The following is an 18,052-nucleotide window of genomic DNA, read 5'->3' as shown; positions in this document are numbered from 1 at the left end:
TTTCATCTGCCAACTTTATCGAAAATAAAGCGTTAATAGTGGAAAAGCTCAAAACCTTTATCATAAAAATTTTATCTGTCTGCTATCCATCAACTTTTTTTCCCCTTCTGAACCAATATGTGTCATGTGTCAATTAACAACTTATGATCTTGAGATTTCAAAATTGCTCTGGCTTTTCAATTGCTCAACTAGTGACTGACTAGAAAGATTCACAGGTAAAGAGGAATTATTAGCAGAATGGCTGTTTACTTCTCAGACTTAGCCTGAGCATGTGTTTCCTTAGCAAAGGCCAGGATGGTGGAAAGTAAAGTTTAAAACAGTGATACTCAGACCTCTGTGGTTCAGGAGCCAAATTAACACTCAACATTACTCAAAAGAGCCACAGTAGTATGAATTCATTGTTTCATTTACTATATATATATATTATTCTTACACCACAATTACTGACCATGTATTCTACAATTAGTTAAAACAACATAGTAAAAGCATTCTGAATGGTTAATAACTTAGATTGGTTAATAATTAAATCACACCATGTTTTAATATCACAGGCTACAAAGAGCCACAAGAGACATTAAAAGAGCCACTTGCAACTCCCAACCCTCAGTTTGAGTATCACTGGTTTAGAAAACTGAGTTTTCTGTTAACTTCTTTATTCCATTTCCTTCTCTGGCAAAAACAGAACTTGTATTTGAAACAATGCCTTTCCGCTAAGAACATCGCTGCTTAAATGAGAGTGGTAGAGACCAAAAAAGGTACAGTACGCAGCAGCACACCCAAACCCTGGAACAATCTGAACACTGAATGCTGGCACTGTGACTTGCCAGCTGGAAGATCCACACTGCCTTATGACTTATCAGTTACAATCCGACAGACGCTGAGCCTTCAGCTAGTACTTGCATAAATTCAAATATGGTAAGAACAATTACATTCACTTGGTTTTTAGCATCACAGTAATCAAGCATGCTCCTTTAGCACCAAGAACTTTACTGCAAAATAAGTAGCAAGCTTTTAGAATTCCAGGATTCAGAGGATTATATGGCTTCAGTAACATGCTGTTCCATAGACTGTAGACATAATTACTGTTAGTTAAAATGGCTGTACTTAAGTGCTAATCTCTGTCTGCAGTCTGCACATGAGTAATACCTATTAACATTATTAATAAAGAACAATAATAGTTACAATAATTTTACACTTTTACATGATCTTCTATCTGAAGGTATTAAAGGACTTTACAAATATTAAGCCTCAACACTCCTGCAACATAGGTATTATTTCTCCTTTACACAGATGAGAGAACTCAGGTATAGGGAAGTTAAGTTACTTGACCCAGATCACACAGTTAGCCAATAGCGAGCCGAGCACTGAACCCAGAAGTCCAGAGACCCCACTCTAATGGGAATTATGCATGTGCACTGGGAGGAGAAGAAATCTGAAGAGTTTACGGGCAAGTATCTTCCTTTTAAAAAGCTGATGCACTATTATACCCTAAAGATGGAAAAGGCCAGTGTAGTTCACAGGTCTGAGTTGTAATGAGTAATTTAAAACATCCCCTGACGGTACTACCCATTGCAGTTATAATCCTTACCTGTAAGTTTCAACTTCAAGGCTGAGTCCCACTTTCACCTGCATTAGTTCATTGTAGTCCTTTAGGTAATCCATGATGGACATAGTCAGGAATTGCTTTTCGTCTTCTAGGGCGTCAATTATCCTCTAAACAGAAATACTTCCTATTAGTTTTGAAGAATTTGACTTTACACTTTCACACTTGTGCTTATAATAACTTTCCAGTTTTACTACAAACACGAAGATAAAAATCTTAAAAAGTATTAAAGCAACATGCACTAGCCCCTGCTCAGCTTTACAGAAAAAAATAAATAAACCTACTCTCAGACTTCACTGGCATATGGTTCATGAGATACTATTACTGGAATAGATTATTCATGCTAGGATGTGTCAGTTACATCTGGCTAAATTGTTTTCAAATATTTAAACAAAATCCCATCTAGCTGCCCCCCCCCACCCTCCACACACACACACAGGTCACCATTTATGCAGGCAAGCAAAAAGCACCCTATTATAAATTTGGTATGTGGCACATTAAAAGCCAGATTCAACACTGGAATAAACACACACACCCCTTTCCATTTAAACACATCTGAAATGCTCAAATACAATGGTGATTGATGCAACATGACAACCTGAATAGAATCCGACTTGGTTGCAACTGTCTGTTAACCTTTCAGGAGACCACAGATGTGTGGACCCAAGTCATGAGTTTGAGATTCCAATGTCTGGGGATGTTTGGACCTATGGGTGATGGTTCCAGGTACAGTTCTGGCCTCTGGGAATAGGCCAGTGGTCACTCATTTTCATGTTGAGGAGTTTAACTGAGCAGCATTCTGAATGCTCACTGAGGATGAGCATAGGTCTTGGGGCTCAGGGTAGCTAGAGTCCCATCTTCCCATCGAGGGGTTCCAGACAGGGGGTCTGCACCCTGCAAGTGTACATGAGAGGCCAGACCAAGAGACAGTGCCTGGACACTGCCCAGACCTAGTGGGCTTGGAAGCATGTGTGATCCAAAGGCTTGGGTCCAATCAGCAGTCTGGTGACTGTCCACAAAGGGGGACTGTAGCAATTATAAAAGCATTAATTCCACCAGGAGCAGACAGCATATAGACAGGAAAGCAGACAAAAATCTCAGATAGTCTCCCATTTACCAATAGTTAAAAGACAAGGGAGTAACTGCTGTGAAGTTTATCCTGCCCCCACCCGCCAGGGTAGGGTGCATAAACTTCTTTGGCCAGGTTCAGGAGGCCTGGAACAGACAAGGGACTTTCAGGAGGATAAAAATGGCAACCCTTGTAGAGGCTCCGTCCTCTGTCTGGGTGGATTTTTCAAATAACAGGCAATGTCCAGGATTTTTGCAGAACAGACATTGCCGCTCAGAAAGAGCCCAGATTGGTCTGCTTCCTGACTAGTCCCTCCCCTGCATCCGCAGCTGATTGGTCCATTCCCCCGCTGCAGGTAGTCACTCCAGCATCCCTAACTGTACTCCCCCTCCAGCTCATCCCCAAACTGCGGCGGTATCCTCTTTTGGGGAACCTGAAATATGGTAATCCAAAGGGGTGCACACTGTCCCCCAAGCTCTAGAAGTTGGGGTGTCTGGATAAGATGAGCTTACCTAAATTTTAGGTCAAACAGTAGAGTCTTTGTTGTATTAATACCCCTTTCCTCTTTTGAGGCTGCATTCCTTCTGTTGAAATTAAACAATACTTTGTTTTGAAAAGGCTGTTTAATCTCCCTGTATTCACATATTGGTCACAGATCCCAAAGGGAAGAATTTCAGGGCTCGAATCCCATCAGGCCGTCATGATTTAGCAGAATCATGGTTGATATGCAAGGGACTCTAGCCTCATGCCAAGCTCTAAGAGTGGGAGAATTGCAAGCTTCCACCCCAGGGAGAGGAGGACTAGAGGCCTAAAGCCACAGAGAGGATCCCTTGAGACCAATTCACAGAGGGGGTCAGAAGAACAGCTAGCCATGAACTGTACCAAAAGCAAATAGCCAAGGACATCATTACATATTCTGGAGAGAAACAGATCTTCTGTCACTGGTATTCCTTGATGGAATTACATCCTTCCCTATCAGTTATGACGATTATAATGCATGGCCACCTGAGACTGCAGAGCACGACAGCTGGAACATTTGCGTGTTAAACTGAGGGCTACTCTGCACTAGAACTGCTGCAGCTGCACCATTGTAGTGCGTCTGGTGAAGACGCTCTGTGCTGATGGAAGAGAGCTCTCCCATGGGCATAACAAATCCACCTCCACCAGAGGCGGTAGCTCTCCCACTGACATAACCCTGTCCACACCAATGTCAGTGTAATTTACGTCACAAAGGGATGTGGATTATTCACGCCTTTGAGCTACATAAATTATACTGAAGTAAGCTCTAGTGTAGACCAAGCCTTAAGGAAGGGTAGTTATTACATTAGTCCCAAAAAATAATCCTTAAATTGCCTTATGTTTTTTTGGCCTTTATACATGCTGAGCTAACTTGGTTCACTCTAACAATCTCAAAGGTCTTTCCTGGTATTGTTGGTAAAGAAGTAGCACCCATGTCTTGGAAGGTCACCGCTCTGTTATGTAAAGAGAAGAGGAAAAGTCACTGGACTCCACTCAAGCACTGAAGGCGACTAATTCTCACACCCCTTAAGGTGGTTCCTTCTAGTCAGGGATGAGAAACATTAGCAGGGCAGTGGGAGAAAGACTGCACTCGTGCTGCCCAAACTGTACTTGTTCTGCGAATAAAGAAAGGACTTTAGTCTCCAGCACTCTTGGTCTGGCATCTTTTACAAACTCCACGGCCACTTAGCAGCTTAATGGGAGAAAAAGAAAAAGAGGACACCCAGCCCTTGGCTGGCTGGAAATTGGTACAGGAATTCAGTGTAACAGATTTGTGTTAAATGTTAATTCAACAAGAGGCTGTTTTCCTCTCCTTTGGAGCTCACAGCACCATGGAACAGATACAGGAGGCAGTCCTAAGCCTAGTGAAGTTGGTGGCAAATGTCCAGTTGGCTTCAGTGGAGCAGGATGAAAGCCAGGGTCTTTTCTGCATTCTAAAAATATAGGGCCCTCTCCTGCTATCGCACTATATGTGAATCTGCCATTGAAGTCAATGGGATTTTCCCCATAAATATCGTCACAGCATGCTATTAGGGCCACAGAAACCTGAGAGTCCTTCTGAGCGATCCATTGGCCCACCAGGCCCAATGCAGGATTTGTCCTAGTGCTTGGCCAGTCCAGTTAGGTAATAAAATTTATTTGCAGAATAGTCTATCAGCACTGAAAGCTTTACAGAGGATAGGGAGCCCTGGAGGAGACAAGGATGGCCACACAGAAAGAGTGGATAATATATGGAAAATATTAATAAATCCCCTTGCTTACAACAGCTGTAGAGGAAATGCCTACCATAATCGCTCATATTAAAAAAAAAAAAAAGTACACATCTGTGAGTGACATCACTTTTAAACAAACAAGCAACCAATAACTGGTTTTTAGACATGACTTCAAAAGCTTAACTAAGTATATTCTCTCCTGTACAAGAAATTATGTCAGGAAAAATTGAGCAAGAGTAGAAAACCTAAAATGTTTGCTTTCCCCCATTTTATATTTTTTCATTACAGATATGAATGAGAGATCACCTTTTCCCCACGTCCTGCCTTGAAAAAACCAGGTTGAGTTTGCATAGTTGATCACTAGAAAAATCTTCAATTGTTAACCGGGCAGTTTAACATGATACAGATGACGGAGCGTAAATCCCCACACTGGCACTGAAAGGGTTATCTGAAGCTGAAGAGGTTTCAGAGTAACAGCCGTGTTAGTCTGTATTCGCAAAAAGAAAAGGAGTACTTGTGGCACCTTAGAGACTAACCAAATTATTTGAGCATGAGCTTTCGTGAGCTACAGCTCACTTCATCGGATGCATACCGTGGAAACTGCAGTTTCCACGGTATGCATCCGATGAAGTGAGCTGTAGCTCACGAAAGCTCATGCTCAAATAAATTGGTTAGTCTCTAAGGTGCCACAAGTACTCCTTTTCTTGAAGCTGGAGAGTTCAATTAGAGCACCTGGGTGGCAACTACAGGGCGGGGCAGCCCCATTAAAGATGAAGCATAGATGGGAAGAAGCCCAGATAAGCCAGTGGGGAGAGTGTGAAAGAATTCTACACAGTCCCCTTCTCAGCAGTACAGTGGTGGACAGAAAGCAGGAAAACACCTGCTGAGCCAAGGAAGGACTCGAGGGGAGTAGAGGGAAAAAGCCCAAGGAAAGAGTTGGCCCTGGGTTCCTCCTTCTGAGCAGAGAACTCCAGCAACTGGCCAGGAGATGCCAGTGGGGTGGATGCTAGTGGTGGTCCGTGATAAATGGCAGGATCTGGACCTCTGGGGAGAAAGCCCAAGGAGATGTTGAACTGAGAAGAAGAGCAGAGGGGAAAGCTAAGAAGGATTAAAGTTCAATTGTGAGGAGTGCAAAAATGGTTTGTTTACATTTTCATTTGGGATTTGTTAGGGGACGCCGGGGGGAGCCCTGCAAGCCCCTGCCCTGCAAGAAGGATGAATGTTGAGACATGGTGCAGCCTGGGAAGACAGGTTGTGAAGGCTGATAAGAATACAGGTATACATTGGGCCCAGGAACAGGCTGTGGCAAATGCCTGCTGAGGGAAGAAAAAGCCCAGGGAGTTAGCAGGGAGCAGGTCTGAATAGACAGTGCTTGCCTGCTCACTACCGTGTCCCTGAGCTGGAACCCAGAGGAGAGGAAGGGCCAGGGGAAGGTGGCATGAAGCCCCTGATATAAGGGGTAAGGACTCCTTAAAGTCCTGAGATGACAGAATTTAAGGACCACGGGGCCCAAAGCTGGAGGCTGAAGATCTGATGTAAGGACACTGGACTTCCATTTGTTGGACCCCCCTGGCACCTAGCGGTGCAGGGTTGGGGGCAGTAAATGGCCTGGATGGAGGGCCGAGCTATGAGAAAAGGCAGACCACTGCAGGGCAGAGCCGCTTCGGCAGGAAAGCAAAGCCTACTACACCATGCCCAGCCATAAGGTGGCATGCCAGCGGTAAGTCCACCCTCCCATGGTATCACTGAGAGGCAATACACATGGACCCTCATGAGGCCATTTTTACAGATGCTTCGATATAATCTAGGTGTATGTGCAACTATGTCAGCTAATGCGTTTTCATTTTGGGGGCTAAAGCAGTTTGGGTTGCTTATCATAACTCATTTTAAGGTAACAGTAAGATATTGTTTAAAACACCTCAAACTGGGCCAATTTTAATTTACAAAATAACATTTCATCCTGAGTACAACAGCACAGCTAGCAGCCACATGGTAATTTTGATTTTTCTATTAACTGGCATTTTTAACCTGTTTCTCTTTGGTGCTGCCAATCCTGTAAAATTTTTAAAGTTGACTCACTCTCCGGAATACCTACAGTCACCTTTCCCCACTAATCCTCAGCAAAATGTAAACATATATGGAGTAGGGTTGTCAGCCCTCCAGGATTGTCCTGGAGTCTCCATGAATTAAAGATTAATCTTTAATTAAAGATTGTCATTTGATGACACCTCCAGAAATACGTCCAACCAAAATTGGCAACCCTAATATGGAGATGACACTGGTACAAAAATATCTTTTCTGGTTGAGTTACAGAAAAGAAGTAGCCATTCTTGAAACTGCAGGAGAAAAACTTTTGGTACTGAGCTGTAAATGATAAAAAGTGGGGGGGGGGGGGGGGGCGGAGGATGACTCTTGGAATATGGTGCTGTTTTAATTTGACCCATTATTGTTAAGGATCAATCAGGTTTTCCATCATCAATTTCTAATGTCACCAGTTTATAACATGGCTCTAAAGATAATTTATTTTTAGGAATGAAGGAATTTATGATATTCAGGTGGAAGAAATATACGGTTATATAATTTTTACTCCTATCAAAATCAAAACAAAACACTGAGCCACAGGAAACTCCTGATAAAAGCATTGTTATTCTCTACACTTTCACCTGGTTTTAGTTGCAGGACTATTATTAAAATCAGAGATTCACAGATAAAAATCTCCATACACTGCTTTGAAAAATATTTAAATGCATGTTTAAAAGGAGAATGACTTAAACTCTCAAAGACCAGAATATTTCAAGTTAAGTGTAAAAGCTCTGCTGTTTGCTGTGTTTTGTTTTGAATTGATCAGTCTCCGTTCATAGCAACTTGCAAACAAGCTAGCAATTTAAAATCCAGACACAGAGCAACCGCTCTCTAGTCCCCTCACAATGTGCAATATCTCCATAATCTCCCATGCTAGACATGCCCTTACACACAATGTGATCATTAACAGGAGAGCTGCAGACAGACAAAGAGATCTAGCAGAGTGTTAATAAAAGGTCAGATAAAGAACAAAAGAAATGCTGCCCTGAGGAAATGGAGAGCAAAACTGTTTTCTGATCTGCATAGTGGATTGATGGACTGGATGATCTAATATGTCTTCTCCAACCCTAACCTTTGATATTTTGACTTCCCAGCATATGCTGATCTATCCATGCACATGGGGTGCTTTATAACTGGCATACTGCAGAACAGTGGCCAAAAGTACAATCTTGGCCAAAAGTACAGAGGCAATTTGCTATTGTAAAACACAATGGCATTTTAATGTCCACACCTATAGCAGACACCTCTATTTAAGGCCTCATTCCATCCTCACCCCCCTCCCCAAAAAACCCAACCCCAATCAATACCATGGTAACCAGTCTTTCTGCTATAGAAAAATGGAGGGCTCAGTTAACCATACTGGGGTCTGAATCCTCCCAACTCAAGACCATGAGTAGAGAACTGTTCTAGCAAGCGGGGAATGCAGGACATCACTGACTGTGGTGGGCAGGAAAATGACAGGACTCACTTCACCTGTTCCAAGGGCCAACTCCCATCACCAGATACTTGGCATCAGTGCTTTAAAGTGCGCTCTGTCGCAGACCCATCAAATAAAACTTCTACAACTCGAGCCTTCGGTTACTGAGGGGTGCACATTTCAGCTCTGCCTAGGGAAAAGTACCTCTGTCTGGCTGCTTTCCACTCCAGGCCTTATTGGGATCCAGGAGGTGCTAAAGTATGCTAAAGGATCCTCCCCCAGCCTAAGAGGGGGGTCCACAGGACCTGGAAAACCAAATAATTATGGGGGACAACTAATGAACAACAGGGACAGGAGTGCGGTCAAAGGGTCGAACGAAGGGAACCAGACAGGGACACCAAGCAGAGAACCCAGTACAGTGCTCACTGCTCCTCAAAGGCATCAAGGGAGTCAGTGGACACTGCCCAGAAGAACTCTGCCCGGATACGTGAACGGACGGAGGATTGGAAATAGGCCCCACAGTCACAGGAGACTCCATCGGCCAACCTCCTCACCCTGGTTTTATAGATGGCCACTTTAGCCAGGGCCCAGGAGGAGGTTGACCAGGAGGTCCCGTGACTTCGTGGACCACGGATAGGGAGTGCATAGATAAGGAGGTGAGGGGAAAAGAGCAACCAAAAGCTTAACAAAATATTTGTGAGGAGCCGGAATAGGGGCTGCAGCCTGGTGCACTCCAGGTATACGTGCGCCAGGGTTTCCCTCACACCACAAAAGGGGCAGGTGTCCGGGATTGGGGTGAACCATGCCAAGTACACACCCGTGCTCACGGCCCCATGAAGGAGCCGTCCACTGATATCCCCGGCGGGCCTCAGGGCCAGGGTGGAATATAGGCCGGCCCACCAGCTTTCCACTCCAGGCGGTAGGCCGCACTCTCTCCCCTCCTAACAGGATCCTCACAGGAGGAGTGGGTGGAGAAGTGCAGCTCCCAACCCCACCCCTCCCTGGTACTCCAGGCCTTGAAGTGGGGAAAAGGATCCTCCTGCAGCTGCCCTCCCACCCCCCTTGGCTCCGACCAGGCCAAGGGGGGTGAAGAACCACAGGAGCTGCAGGAAGAGCAGAGGGGAGGCTGGAGGGGACGGAATTGATGGTGGGAGTTGGGGCGGGTAGAAGTGAGTCACCCACACACACACACACATTCATGTTTTGACCATTTTAAGCACTGCCTGCCATGTACTGGAAAGAGAGCTCTGTAGGCCTGTCCCCCGAACACTGCATCCCATGACCCTGCGGCTCAGTTCACCCATTCCCAGGGCTTGCTTCGTTCCCCAGTGTGCTTATGGCGAGCTGGCAATGGGACTCAGGTTAGCTGGCTGGGTTTGATCTCACCCAACACCGACTCTGCAGCTCAGTGTGCCTGTTCAGGGCAATGTGGGAGCAGTACACCCCACATGAAGAGGATGTGTTAAGAGTCATCACCTCCCTGTTCACTCTCACAGCTTCCCCAGCCAGAGGTCCTAACACTGCCCAACGTTTTGAAAGGGAATCTGAGTTTGTGTTGTCCTGCCAGAAGTGGCCCCTCCATCCTGCCAGAAGTGGCACCTCCGAGGCCTGCCCTTTAATGCAACAGGCTTCTCTCCTTGCTGGCTGCCTCCTCCCCCAACCGGAGGACAGCCACAGCCCCAGAAGAGGTGGTGCTGGGGAAAGGCAGAGTGTGAGCAGGTGCCCAATAGGAGGGAGCCAAGGAGTTGGGTGCAAGCAGCTGGTGCATGGGAAATGGGGTAGGAGAGAGGGAGCCAGGGTAGTGCAAGCTCAGGCAGAGGGCAGGAAGGGTGTCAGGAGCAGGAGCACAGGTGAGGGATCAGAGGTAGGGAAGGATGTATGGGCAGGGAAGGGAGGCAGCTGGTGGAGTAGGGTTATAGCGTGGGCCAACAAGCCATTGCAGTGTGGAGACAGCAGGGGTGGCTGAGAGCAGAGTTCCTGTGGGCAGGAAAGGAAAGGGGGGCAGACAGAGGGAGCTGACAGAGTCAAGAGGAAAGACTGGGGGAAAGAAGGATCCTAGGAAGGGGTGCAAAAAGAGGACGAAAGATTAGGACAGATGCAGGGGAGAGGAGACACCCCCAGAGGGAATCCAGAGGAAAGCAGGGTCAGATTTCCAATTAGACATGTGCCTAGGGGCACCAGCATTCTAGGGGTGCCTTGCCTCTCTAAAACTGGGTGCAAGGTGAAGGTCAGCTGGGGGGGGGCTGAAGATGCTGTGCCTAGGGCAGCGTAAAGTGTAAATCCGGCCATAGGCAAAAGGCACAAAATTTGGGACCCAAGGAAGGGAGGAGCTCAGGGTTTGGGGGAGGGGGGGACTCTCGGAAAGGGGGGATAGTGGGAAAGAGAGGGGGCAAGGGGAGGCAGGGAAGGATGCTCTAGGAAAGGTGGGATAGTTGTGGAGGGAGGGAGAGTGGTCCCCAGAGGCGGTGGGGAAAGAGACTCTGGGACAGGGGAGAGGGCCCCCAGAGGGTGTGGGGAAGAGGCAGGAAGCGGGAAGAGAAGCCGAGACACGCGTAGATCCCAGAGAAGAGAACAATCCTTCGGGGGAGTCAGACGCGGAGGCGAGGGGAGATGTCCAGCTCATCTGCCTCCCGGGGCAGCGGAGGACCCAGCGCAGCACCCGCCACGCCCCGGCGGAGCTCCGCGCTGGGACACGCACCGGCCAGGGCGGCCCCGACCACCGGCAGGGCTCGTTTCAGCCGGAGTCGGGGTTTGCAGCGCGCCCGCCCCGGAGCCCTGCTGGGCCGTGTCCCCCCCGGTGCGCGGGGCCGGGCCGGGCCAGAGCCCAGCGGGGCGCCCCGTCCCGCTTCCTCCCCCACGCCGCGCCCGGGCAGCCCTCACCCACCTGGTACTCGTCCGCCTCGGCGCCGTGCAGCTCCTGCAGCGCCAGCAGCTCGTCCTCCAGCCGCCGGCCCAGGCCGCCCAGCTGCTGGCCCCGGCGCTGCAGCTCCTCCAGCTGCAGGCGGCACCGCGCGCCCTCGGCCCGCAGCTGCTCCAGGCTCTCCCGGCCCAGCCGCGCCTCCCGCTCCTGCAGCGCGCGGAGCTGGCCCTGGTAGCGGAGCAGGCTCTCCCGGCAGGCCTGGCCCAGCACCAGCTCGTAGGTCTCCTCCAGCTGCTCCAGGCTGAGCCCGCCCGCCGGCGGCGGCGGCGGCAGCGCGGCCAGGTCCAGCCGCAGCGCCCGCACCTCGCCCGCCTCCCGCCGCCGCCGCTCCAGCAGCCGGCCGTGCTCGGCCCGCAGCCCCTGCAGCAGCTCCTCCAGGGCGGCGCACTCGCCCCACAGCCGCTCCAGCAGCGGCCGCTGCCCGGCCAGCTCGGGCGCCAGGCGGCGCCGCAGCTGCAGCACCTCGGCGCCCAGGAGCTCCAGCTGCCCCAGCTCCTGCCGCAGCCCGTCCCGCTCCAGCTCCGCTTCCCGCTTGGCCCGGCTCAGCTCGGCCACGCGCCCCCGCAGCTCGGCCACCTCCTGCTGGGGGCCCCGCAGCCCGGCCAGCTGCTGCTGCTGCCGCTCGGCCACCTCCCGGGCCAGCAGCCGGTTCTCCTGCTCCAGCTCCCGCACCCGGGACACGTAGAGCCGCAGCCGGGAGTTGAGCTCCCGCAGCTGGGTCTTCTCGTCCCACTCCTCCCCCCGGTAGCGCAGCATCGTGCCCGGCGTCGGGGGCTGCGCTCGCCCCTGCAGCGGTGTCACTGGGCTGCGGGCTGCGGGCGGCAGCTCATAGCCCCGGCTGTGCCCCCGCCCTAGGTCGGCGTCGGACTCACGGCTGGACAGCGGCGACTCCCACACTGGGCTGGGGAGCCAATCGGCGGCTCCTCTGAGCGGCAGCAAAACAACGCCCCCTGCCGGAGCCACCGGGCCCGGCCCGGCCCAGTCCAGCTTGGAGAGAAGTGTTGTTCCCCACCGTTCCCACTTTTGATTTGTTTTTAAAGCTGGGTAAAGTGGGGTTAAGAGCTGATCGGGCAAAACCCTGATCCCTTTGGGAAGGGTCCCAAAATACAGTGGGGCAGCTGAGAAATGAATACATTGGAATCCAAGTGCAAGGCTCCTGGTAGGACACCAAGCCACCACACTCCTGCTGGGGAAATGGGGTCGGGGTGGAGGACCTTGCCCCGCTCTCCTGCCGGGGAGTGAGTCAGAGTGCAGGGGCTTGCCCTGCTCTGCCCACCCAATGCTCCAGCTGGGGAGCAGGGTCAGTGCACAGGGGCATCCCAATAGGCCAAGGGCCCTAGGCATGGCCCCATTGGCCCAGTGGCTAATTTGCCACTGCACACAGCCCTATACCCTCTTCCAGGATGGCAGAGATACTTCTCTGTTGCCCACCCAGGCAGCCTGAAGAGCTGAGTCAGCAACACATCTCCTCCACATCTCCCACCAACAAGCAGGGCCAAATCTTGCCCACTTACTTAGTCCTCACTCAGTCCTTAGTTCTCACTAAATACATTTTTGCCTGAGTAAACATTAAATAAAATCAGAGAGTAAGGATGTCAGGATTTGGCCTAGACCAAAATAGGTCAACAAATTCAGGCTTTGCAGCTTTGCTTTGTAAGAAGTAAAAATGAAGTTGAAATGTACTAATCATAGAAATGCAGGGCTGGCAAGGACCTCAAGAAGCCATCAAGTCCAGGCCTCTGTGCTGTGATAAGACCAAGTAAACCTAGCTACTTAATAGTAGCTGCTTCTTCATGGCCTTGTCTAAAAATATAGTACCAGTTTAATATCTGCTACACCTCTATCAGGAAAACCATCCTTCATTAACAAGGGGATGGATTTCAGTGGTTTAACAGGATTTTCCCATCTCTTATTTCTATTACGCCCAGTTACCTGAGACATTTAATACAAACCATAGCAAATATACTGCAGGGAGCAATCCTGCACTGGCCAGGAAGAGGGGACCTGGAGAGATGAGCTTTCTGGATTGTACTTTAATGATGATGTGAGATGCAATGCCAGTAGTTTCTTGGTATCTTTTCTTATTGACAGTATTTGAAATGATTTGCTCTATCTATATTAATACTTTATTATTATTTTATTAATATTATTATACTGCAGGAAATTAGGTACCTAGCTCCTTGTCTCTCTTGACCCCACACCACAGAACTATTTGTTCCCTGGCTCTGAATGTTAAGTAACTTTCCATACCTAGTGAATATATTTTTCCACCTCTCCTCTTTAGATTTTTCTATACTTTGTATGGTCATTTGCTAAAGAGATTATGACATGCTCCTTGGTCTGTAGCTGCAAGACTTTTCTGGTGACTTCTTCCCTTCTAGGAATTTTGCAAATAAATCAGTCTATAACTACCAGGCAGTAAAATGGGGGCAGAACACTTTTAAATGATCAAAGGATCATTTCAAAGGCAATAACTGAAATGCAGTAGTGTCAGCCCTGGCCTGGTTTCAAAACTAGTGACCTCAAAAAGGTCTGTATCTCCAGAGCCAGTCCCGATACTTAAGTATCTGAATTGCAAAACAACAGCAATACAATAGCATAAACCATCAGACACAATCAGAATTGCACTCGCTAGTGGCTGTAGTGAAATAATTTAAGCACAGAAAAAGTCTCATCTCCCTCTAGCAGTGACTGGACACAACCATAAATTGCAAATGAAGGCTACCCATATCTTGATGATGTCCCAGTTATTCCCCTTCCTTTTGGGGATAAAGTCTTTAGCAACTTTTTTATAGAATAAGAATAAACCCTCTGCTCGAGAGTCTTTGGTGCGGCCAGACCTTTGTGCTAGTTCCTGACATTTAACATGGCTGCAGAGGCACATGCAGAGTCTGCCAGCAAAGAAGGTGAAGAGGCTGATCTTAAGCACAAGTGAGACAAGCAGCTGCTTGGAGTCTCACCCTTTCCAAAGCGGTGCGACACACTTAGAAATCCATGGCTCAGTCTGCTTCTGGGGCCCAATCCTGCTTCCACTGAAGTCAGTTGTAAAATTAAATGAAATCAGTGACAGCTGGTCCAGCAGCAATATGAGGGGGGGGGACTCACAACCCCATCCACAGTCTGCCACTTCAGTAAGAAGCAACTTCTGTATGTCCCTGTCAGCCCCTTCCCTAATAGGGAAGGCCATGTGCTTTTTGAATCTCAGTTGTAGTTTCCCTGCAGTGGGTCCCACAAACTGTAATATCACAAATCCCTGCTACACCTTAGTTCTGTTTCAGCATCGATCATTCTTATTACCGCATCTGTTGCATTTAAATGAAATGGATACACCTGTAATACTGGGGAAATGTTTGGATCCTGGCAGTTTTAACATAACTAGACAGAAAAAGCAGGGCTTACTGTAATAATGTAGATATTCAATTTTATTGGGGGGGAGGGAGTTGTCCTTCTGCAATTCCTTCTCAAAGGTGCCAATCCTAAAACGAGATCTACACAGTCACAACCCAACCCAGACCATGGGGTCTCATGTGGGCTCAAGGGTCCACTTGCCTGGAGCAGGTTGCAGGACTGGCGCCTGCATTTTTAGCTCTTCACTCTGGGGCTGTGGCGGCCCTATCCCATTTGCATACCAGCTAAAACAAAGCACATCTTAATGACAATTATTTTAATAAATATCAGCTGCTTAATCAAGCCCTTACTGTCCAGTCAGTGCTGCTGCGCACCAGGCGATTGTACGAAATGATCAGCTTCCCCTTTTCCTTCATCTTGGGGAAACGCAACACAGACAGTTTGTCAATCACCAAGTCAGATGAATGGTGCATTTCTTTCTGGTTTTTAAGCCACCCCCCCCCCCTTTTTTTTTTTTTTTTTAAATTAGAGATTTTTACCTTCTATCTTCAAACAAACCGCTACCCCCAGCCTCTCAAGCAGGGATATACCCTAGGGGTGAAATCCTGAACCCATTGCAATCAGGGGGAGTTTTGAGCCAGGTTTTCCTCCTGTGTCTTTCATCCTGCAATTACCAATCGCCCTCTGGTGTCGGTTTCTTTAGCGAGCAAGGGCAAGAAAACGAAGGCAGGAGAAAAGACAGAGTGGCTGGGGGGCTGTGAAACGCAGAGGCACTAGCCCTCCCATAGCACACATCCTCTCCTCCTTCTGTCCCTTTACAAAAGCAACGCGAGGAAAGCAGCAAAATTCTTGCCCGATGTTTCCGCCCGGGGTCGAACCGGGGACCTTTCGCGTGTGAGGCGAACGTGATAACCACTACACTACGGAAACCCTCTCTCTGCCTGGCCCCGCCCGGCTCCTTTGTAGTGAGAGGAAGCCGGACTGTGGCCACTGGGAGCAGCGGCGCGGGGTCTCCGGCGCCCGGGGGAGGCTCAGCGGCCGCCCCTGATGGGCGCGGCCCGGACCCCGCTGCGCGCGCGGAGAGCGGGGGCGGGGCGCGTCTGAGAGGCCCGTAGGGGGAGCGCTATCGCCTTCCCCCGTGACGCCGGCTGGGCCTGCGGAGGGGGCAGGGGGCATGGAGGGGGGTGTGGGGGGCATGGCTGAGGGGGCAGGGCATGGAGGGAGGTGTGGGGGGCATGGCAGAGGGGGGCAGGGCATGGAGGGGAGTGTGGGGGCCAGGGTGGAGGGGGAAGGGCGGCAGGGAGCATGGAGGGGGGTGTGGGGGGCAGGGTGGAGGGGGAAGGGCAGCAGGAGGCATGGAGGGGGTGTGGGGGGCATGGCAGAGGGGGCCGGGCCAGCAGGGGGCTTGGAGGGGGGTGTGGGGGGCATGGCGGAGGGGGAAGGGCAGCAGGGGGCATGGAGGGGGGTGTGGGGGGCATGGCAGAGGGGGAAGAGCAGCAGGGGGCATGGAGGGGGGTGTGGGGGCCAGGGTGGAGGGGGAAGGGCAGCAGGGGGCCTGGAGGGGGGTGTGGGGGGCATGGCGGAGGGGGGCAGGGCAGCAGGGGGCATGGAGGGGGAAGGGGGGCATGGTGGAGGGGGCACTCTGCGGGCTAGGAGGGAGCATGCTGCCTGGGGAGGAAGCAGGTTGGGTGGGGAAAGGAAAGAAGTTCGTGTTTTATGTTTTAATGACCCCTCTCCCTGCCTCCCCTAGCTTTCAGCCTGGGAGTTGTGTGGAGGGATATCCCTGCACCTTGCCACCCTACACTAGCCAGCAGTCACTGCAATTCTTTGTTCTAATAAGTAAATTCCCTGGCTTGTGTAGCTGCTTCCCTTTTTGGGGGGAGAGCACAGATGCATGTCACATTTTTCCGTTTAAGTGGAATGCTGATCACAATCAGCAAAACAATTTTTAGTTCAGCTGTGAGATTTCCTTAGATTTTTTGTAAATGCCCTACTGAACAAGTGGGCAACAGACTGTATTTTATGCTTAATTAAGAAGTGCAATTCTATTTGCTGTAGGAAATGTGCCAGGTAACACAAGTGGCTTAGACCACTGGAGAAAATGGTTTTCATGTGTAATGGGGTGGGTGTAGACTCTGCTTCTTTAGTGCCTTCCTCATCAGGATTTCAAAAGTCTTTTCAGATATGGGTTTTATCCCCTTATTCCAATGAGGGAATATAAGCAGTGTTCTCAGTGCACTTCTCAAACATCACTGAAATTAGCCTCATCAGACATTCCCATTTTAAAGAAACAAGGAGATTAAGGGCCACATTTTCAAAGTGGCCTCTTAATTCTGAGTGTCTGGATTTTAGGTGCCCAGGTGTAGACAACCATTTCCAAATATGCTGAACCACCACTCTCCCATTGACTTCAGCTGAAGTTTTGGGGGCTCAATATTTCTGAACATCAGGTCACAGGTGTCCCAAGCCAGGTGCCTGAAATCTGAGACACCCAAAATCAGAGGCCACTTTTGAAATATTTAGCCTAAGTAACTGGCTCAGAGGTATACAATGAATCTGCAGCAGAGTTTGGAATAGAACAGCAGGTAACTTAACTCAATCGTCTGCATACATCATAAATTGATCTTTACTCTCCAGGCAAGCTTGTTTTCCTGCAGAGGGTATTTGTGTTTTCCTTAAATGCACTAAAACCATGAGATTAAACAGATAGTTTTGCAGATGATTGTACATGATTGTACAGCATAAACAATTGCACAGCGTTCTCTTAAAGAGGACTATAAAATATGTGGGTGTGATTATGTCTTGATGCAGAAAAGCACTCTTTAACAAAGCCATATAAAATGACAGGTTTCACAGTAGCAGTTGTGTTAGTCGGTTGCATCCGATGAATTGAGCTGTAGCTCACGAAAGCTTATGCTCAAATAAATTTGTTAGTCTCTAAGGTGCCACAAGTACTCCTTTTCTTTTTCCATATAAAATGGTTATTCCAAAGAACCGAAGCCTGAAGTTGTGGCTAATGTTATTTTTCCCCATTAGTGATTTCATTTAGTTTTCTCCATGAGTTATTTATTGCTTCTGCCAATATAACTTTTCCTCCATTTAAAGAGGTACTTGCAAGTCCTATATCCACCTCTAGATGGTGCGTTTTACTCAGGAGAGTATTACTTTGGGGCTTTACATAAATATTTTCGAAGTGCCAGTCTCCGGCAGGTTTGAAATGCTAAAATTGGACAAGACAAATTTGGGGTTTATCCTAATTGTAATAAAGGGATCTGAGATTAACACAGTACAAAAATTATGAATATTTGTTACTTCACAGACATAAAGCATACTTAGGCTTGGAAAGATTCATTGTTTTATTGGTAAATGTCAATTTCACTAT

General features: G+C 48.9%; 1 protein-coding gene and 1 non-coding gene across 2 annotated transcripts in view; both read right to left on the bottom strand.

Annotated features, from left to right (window-relative positions):
- The window catches only part of SYNM (synemin), a 28,625-nt gene extending 16,443 nt beyond the window's left edge, over positions 1 to 12,182 (bottom strand). The window contains exons 1-2 of the mRNA XM_073304273.2: positions 11,287 to 12,182; positions 1,589 to 1,713 (exon numbers count right to left, since the gene is read on the bottom strand). Coding sequence (XP_073160374.1) covers positions 1,589 to 1,713; positions 11,287 to 12,078 — 917 coding nt within the window. The 5' untranslated portion in view covers positions 12,079 to 12,182. The remainder of the gene's footprint in view (positions 1 to 1,588; positions 1,714 to 11,286) is intronic.
- Positions 12,183 to 15,527: 3,345 nt separating this feature from the next.
- Positions 15,528 to 15,600, bottom strand: TRNAV-CAC (transfer RNA valine (anticodon CAC)). The gene has a single exon. It is a non-coding gene; the product is annotated as a tRNA-Val (tRNA).
- Positions 15,601 to 18,052: the final 2,452 nt, after the last annotated feature.

This window comes from Lepidochelys kempii, chromosome 10, assembly GCF_965140285.1.
Source record: "Lepidochelys kempii isolate rLepKem1 chromosome 10, rLepKem1.hap1, whole genome shotgun sequence".
Lineage (NCBI taxonomy): Eukaryota > Metazoa > Chordata > Testudines > Cheloniidae > Lepidochelys > Lepidochelys kempii.
Note: the sequence above shows the minus strand (reverse complement) of the source record. Positions and strands in the feature narration are given on the sequence as shown.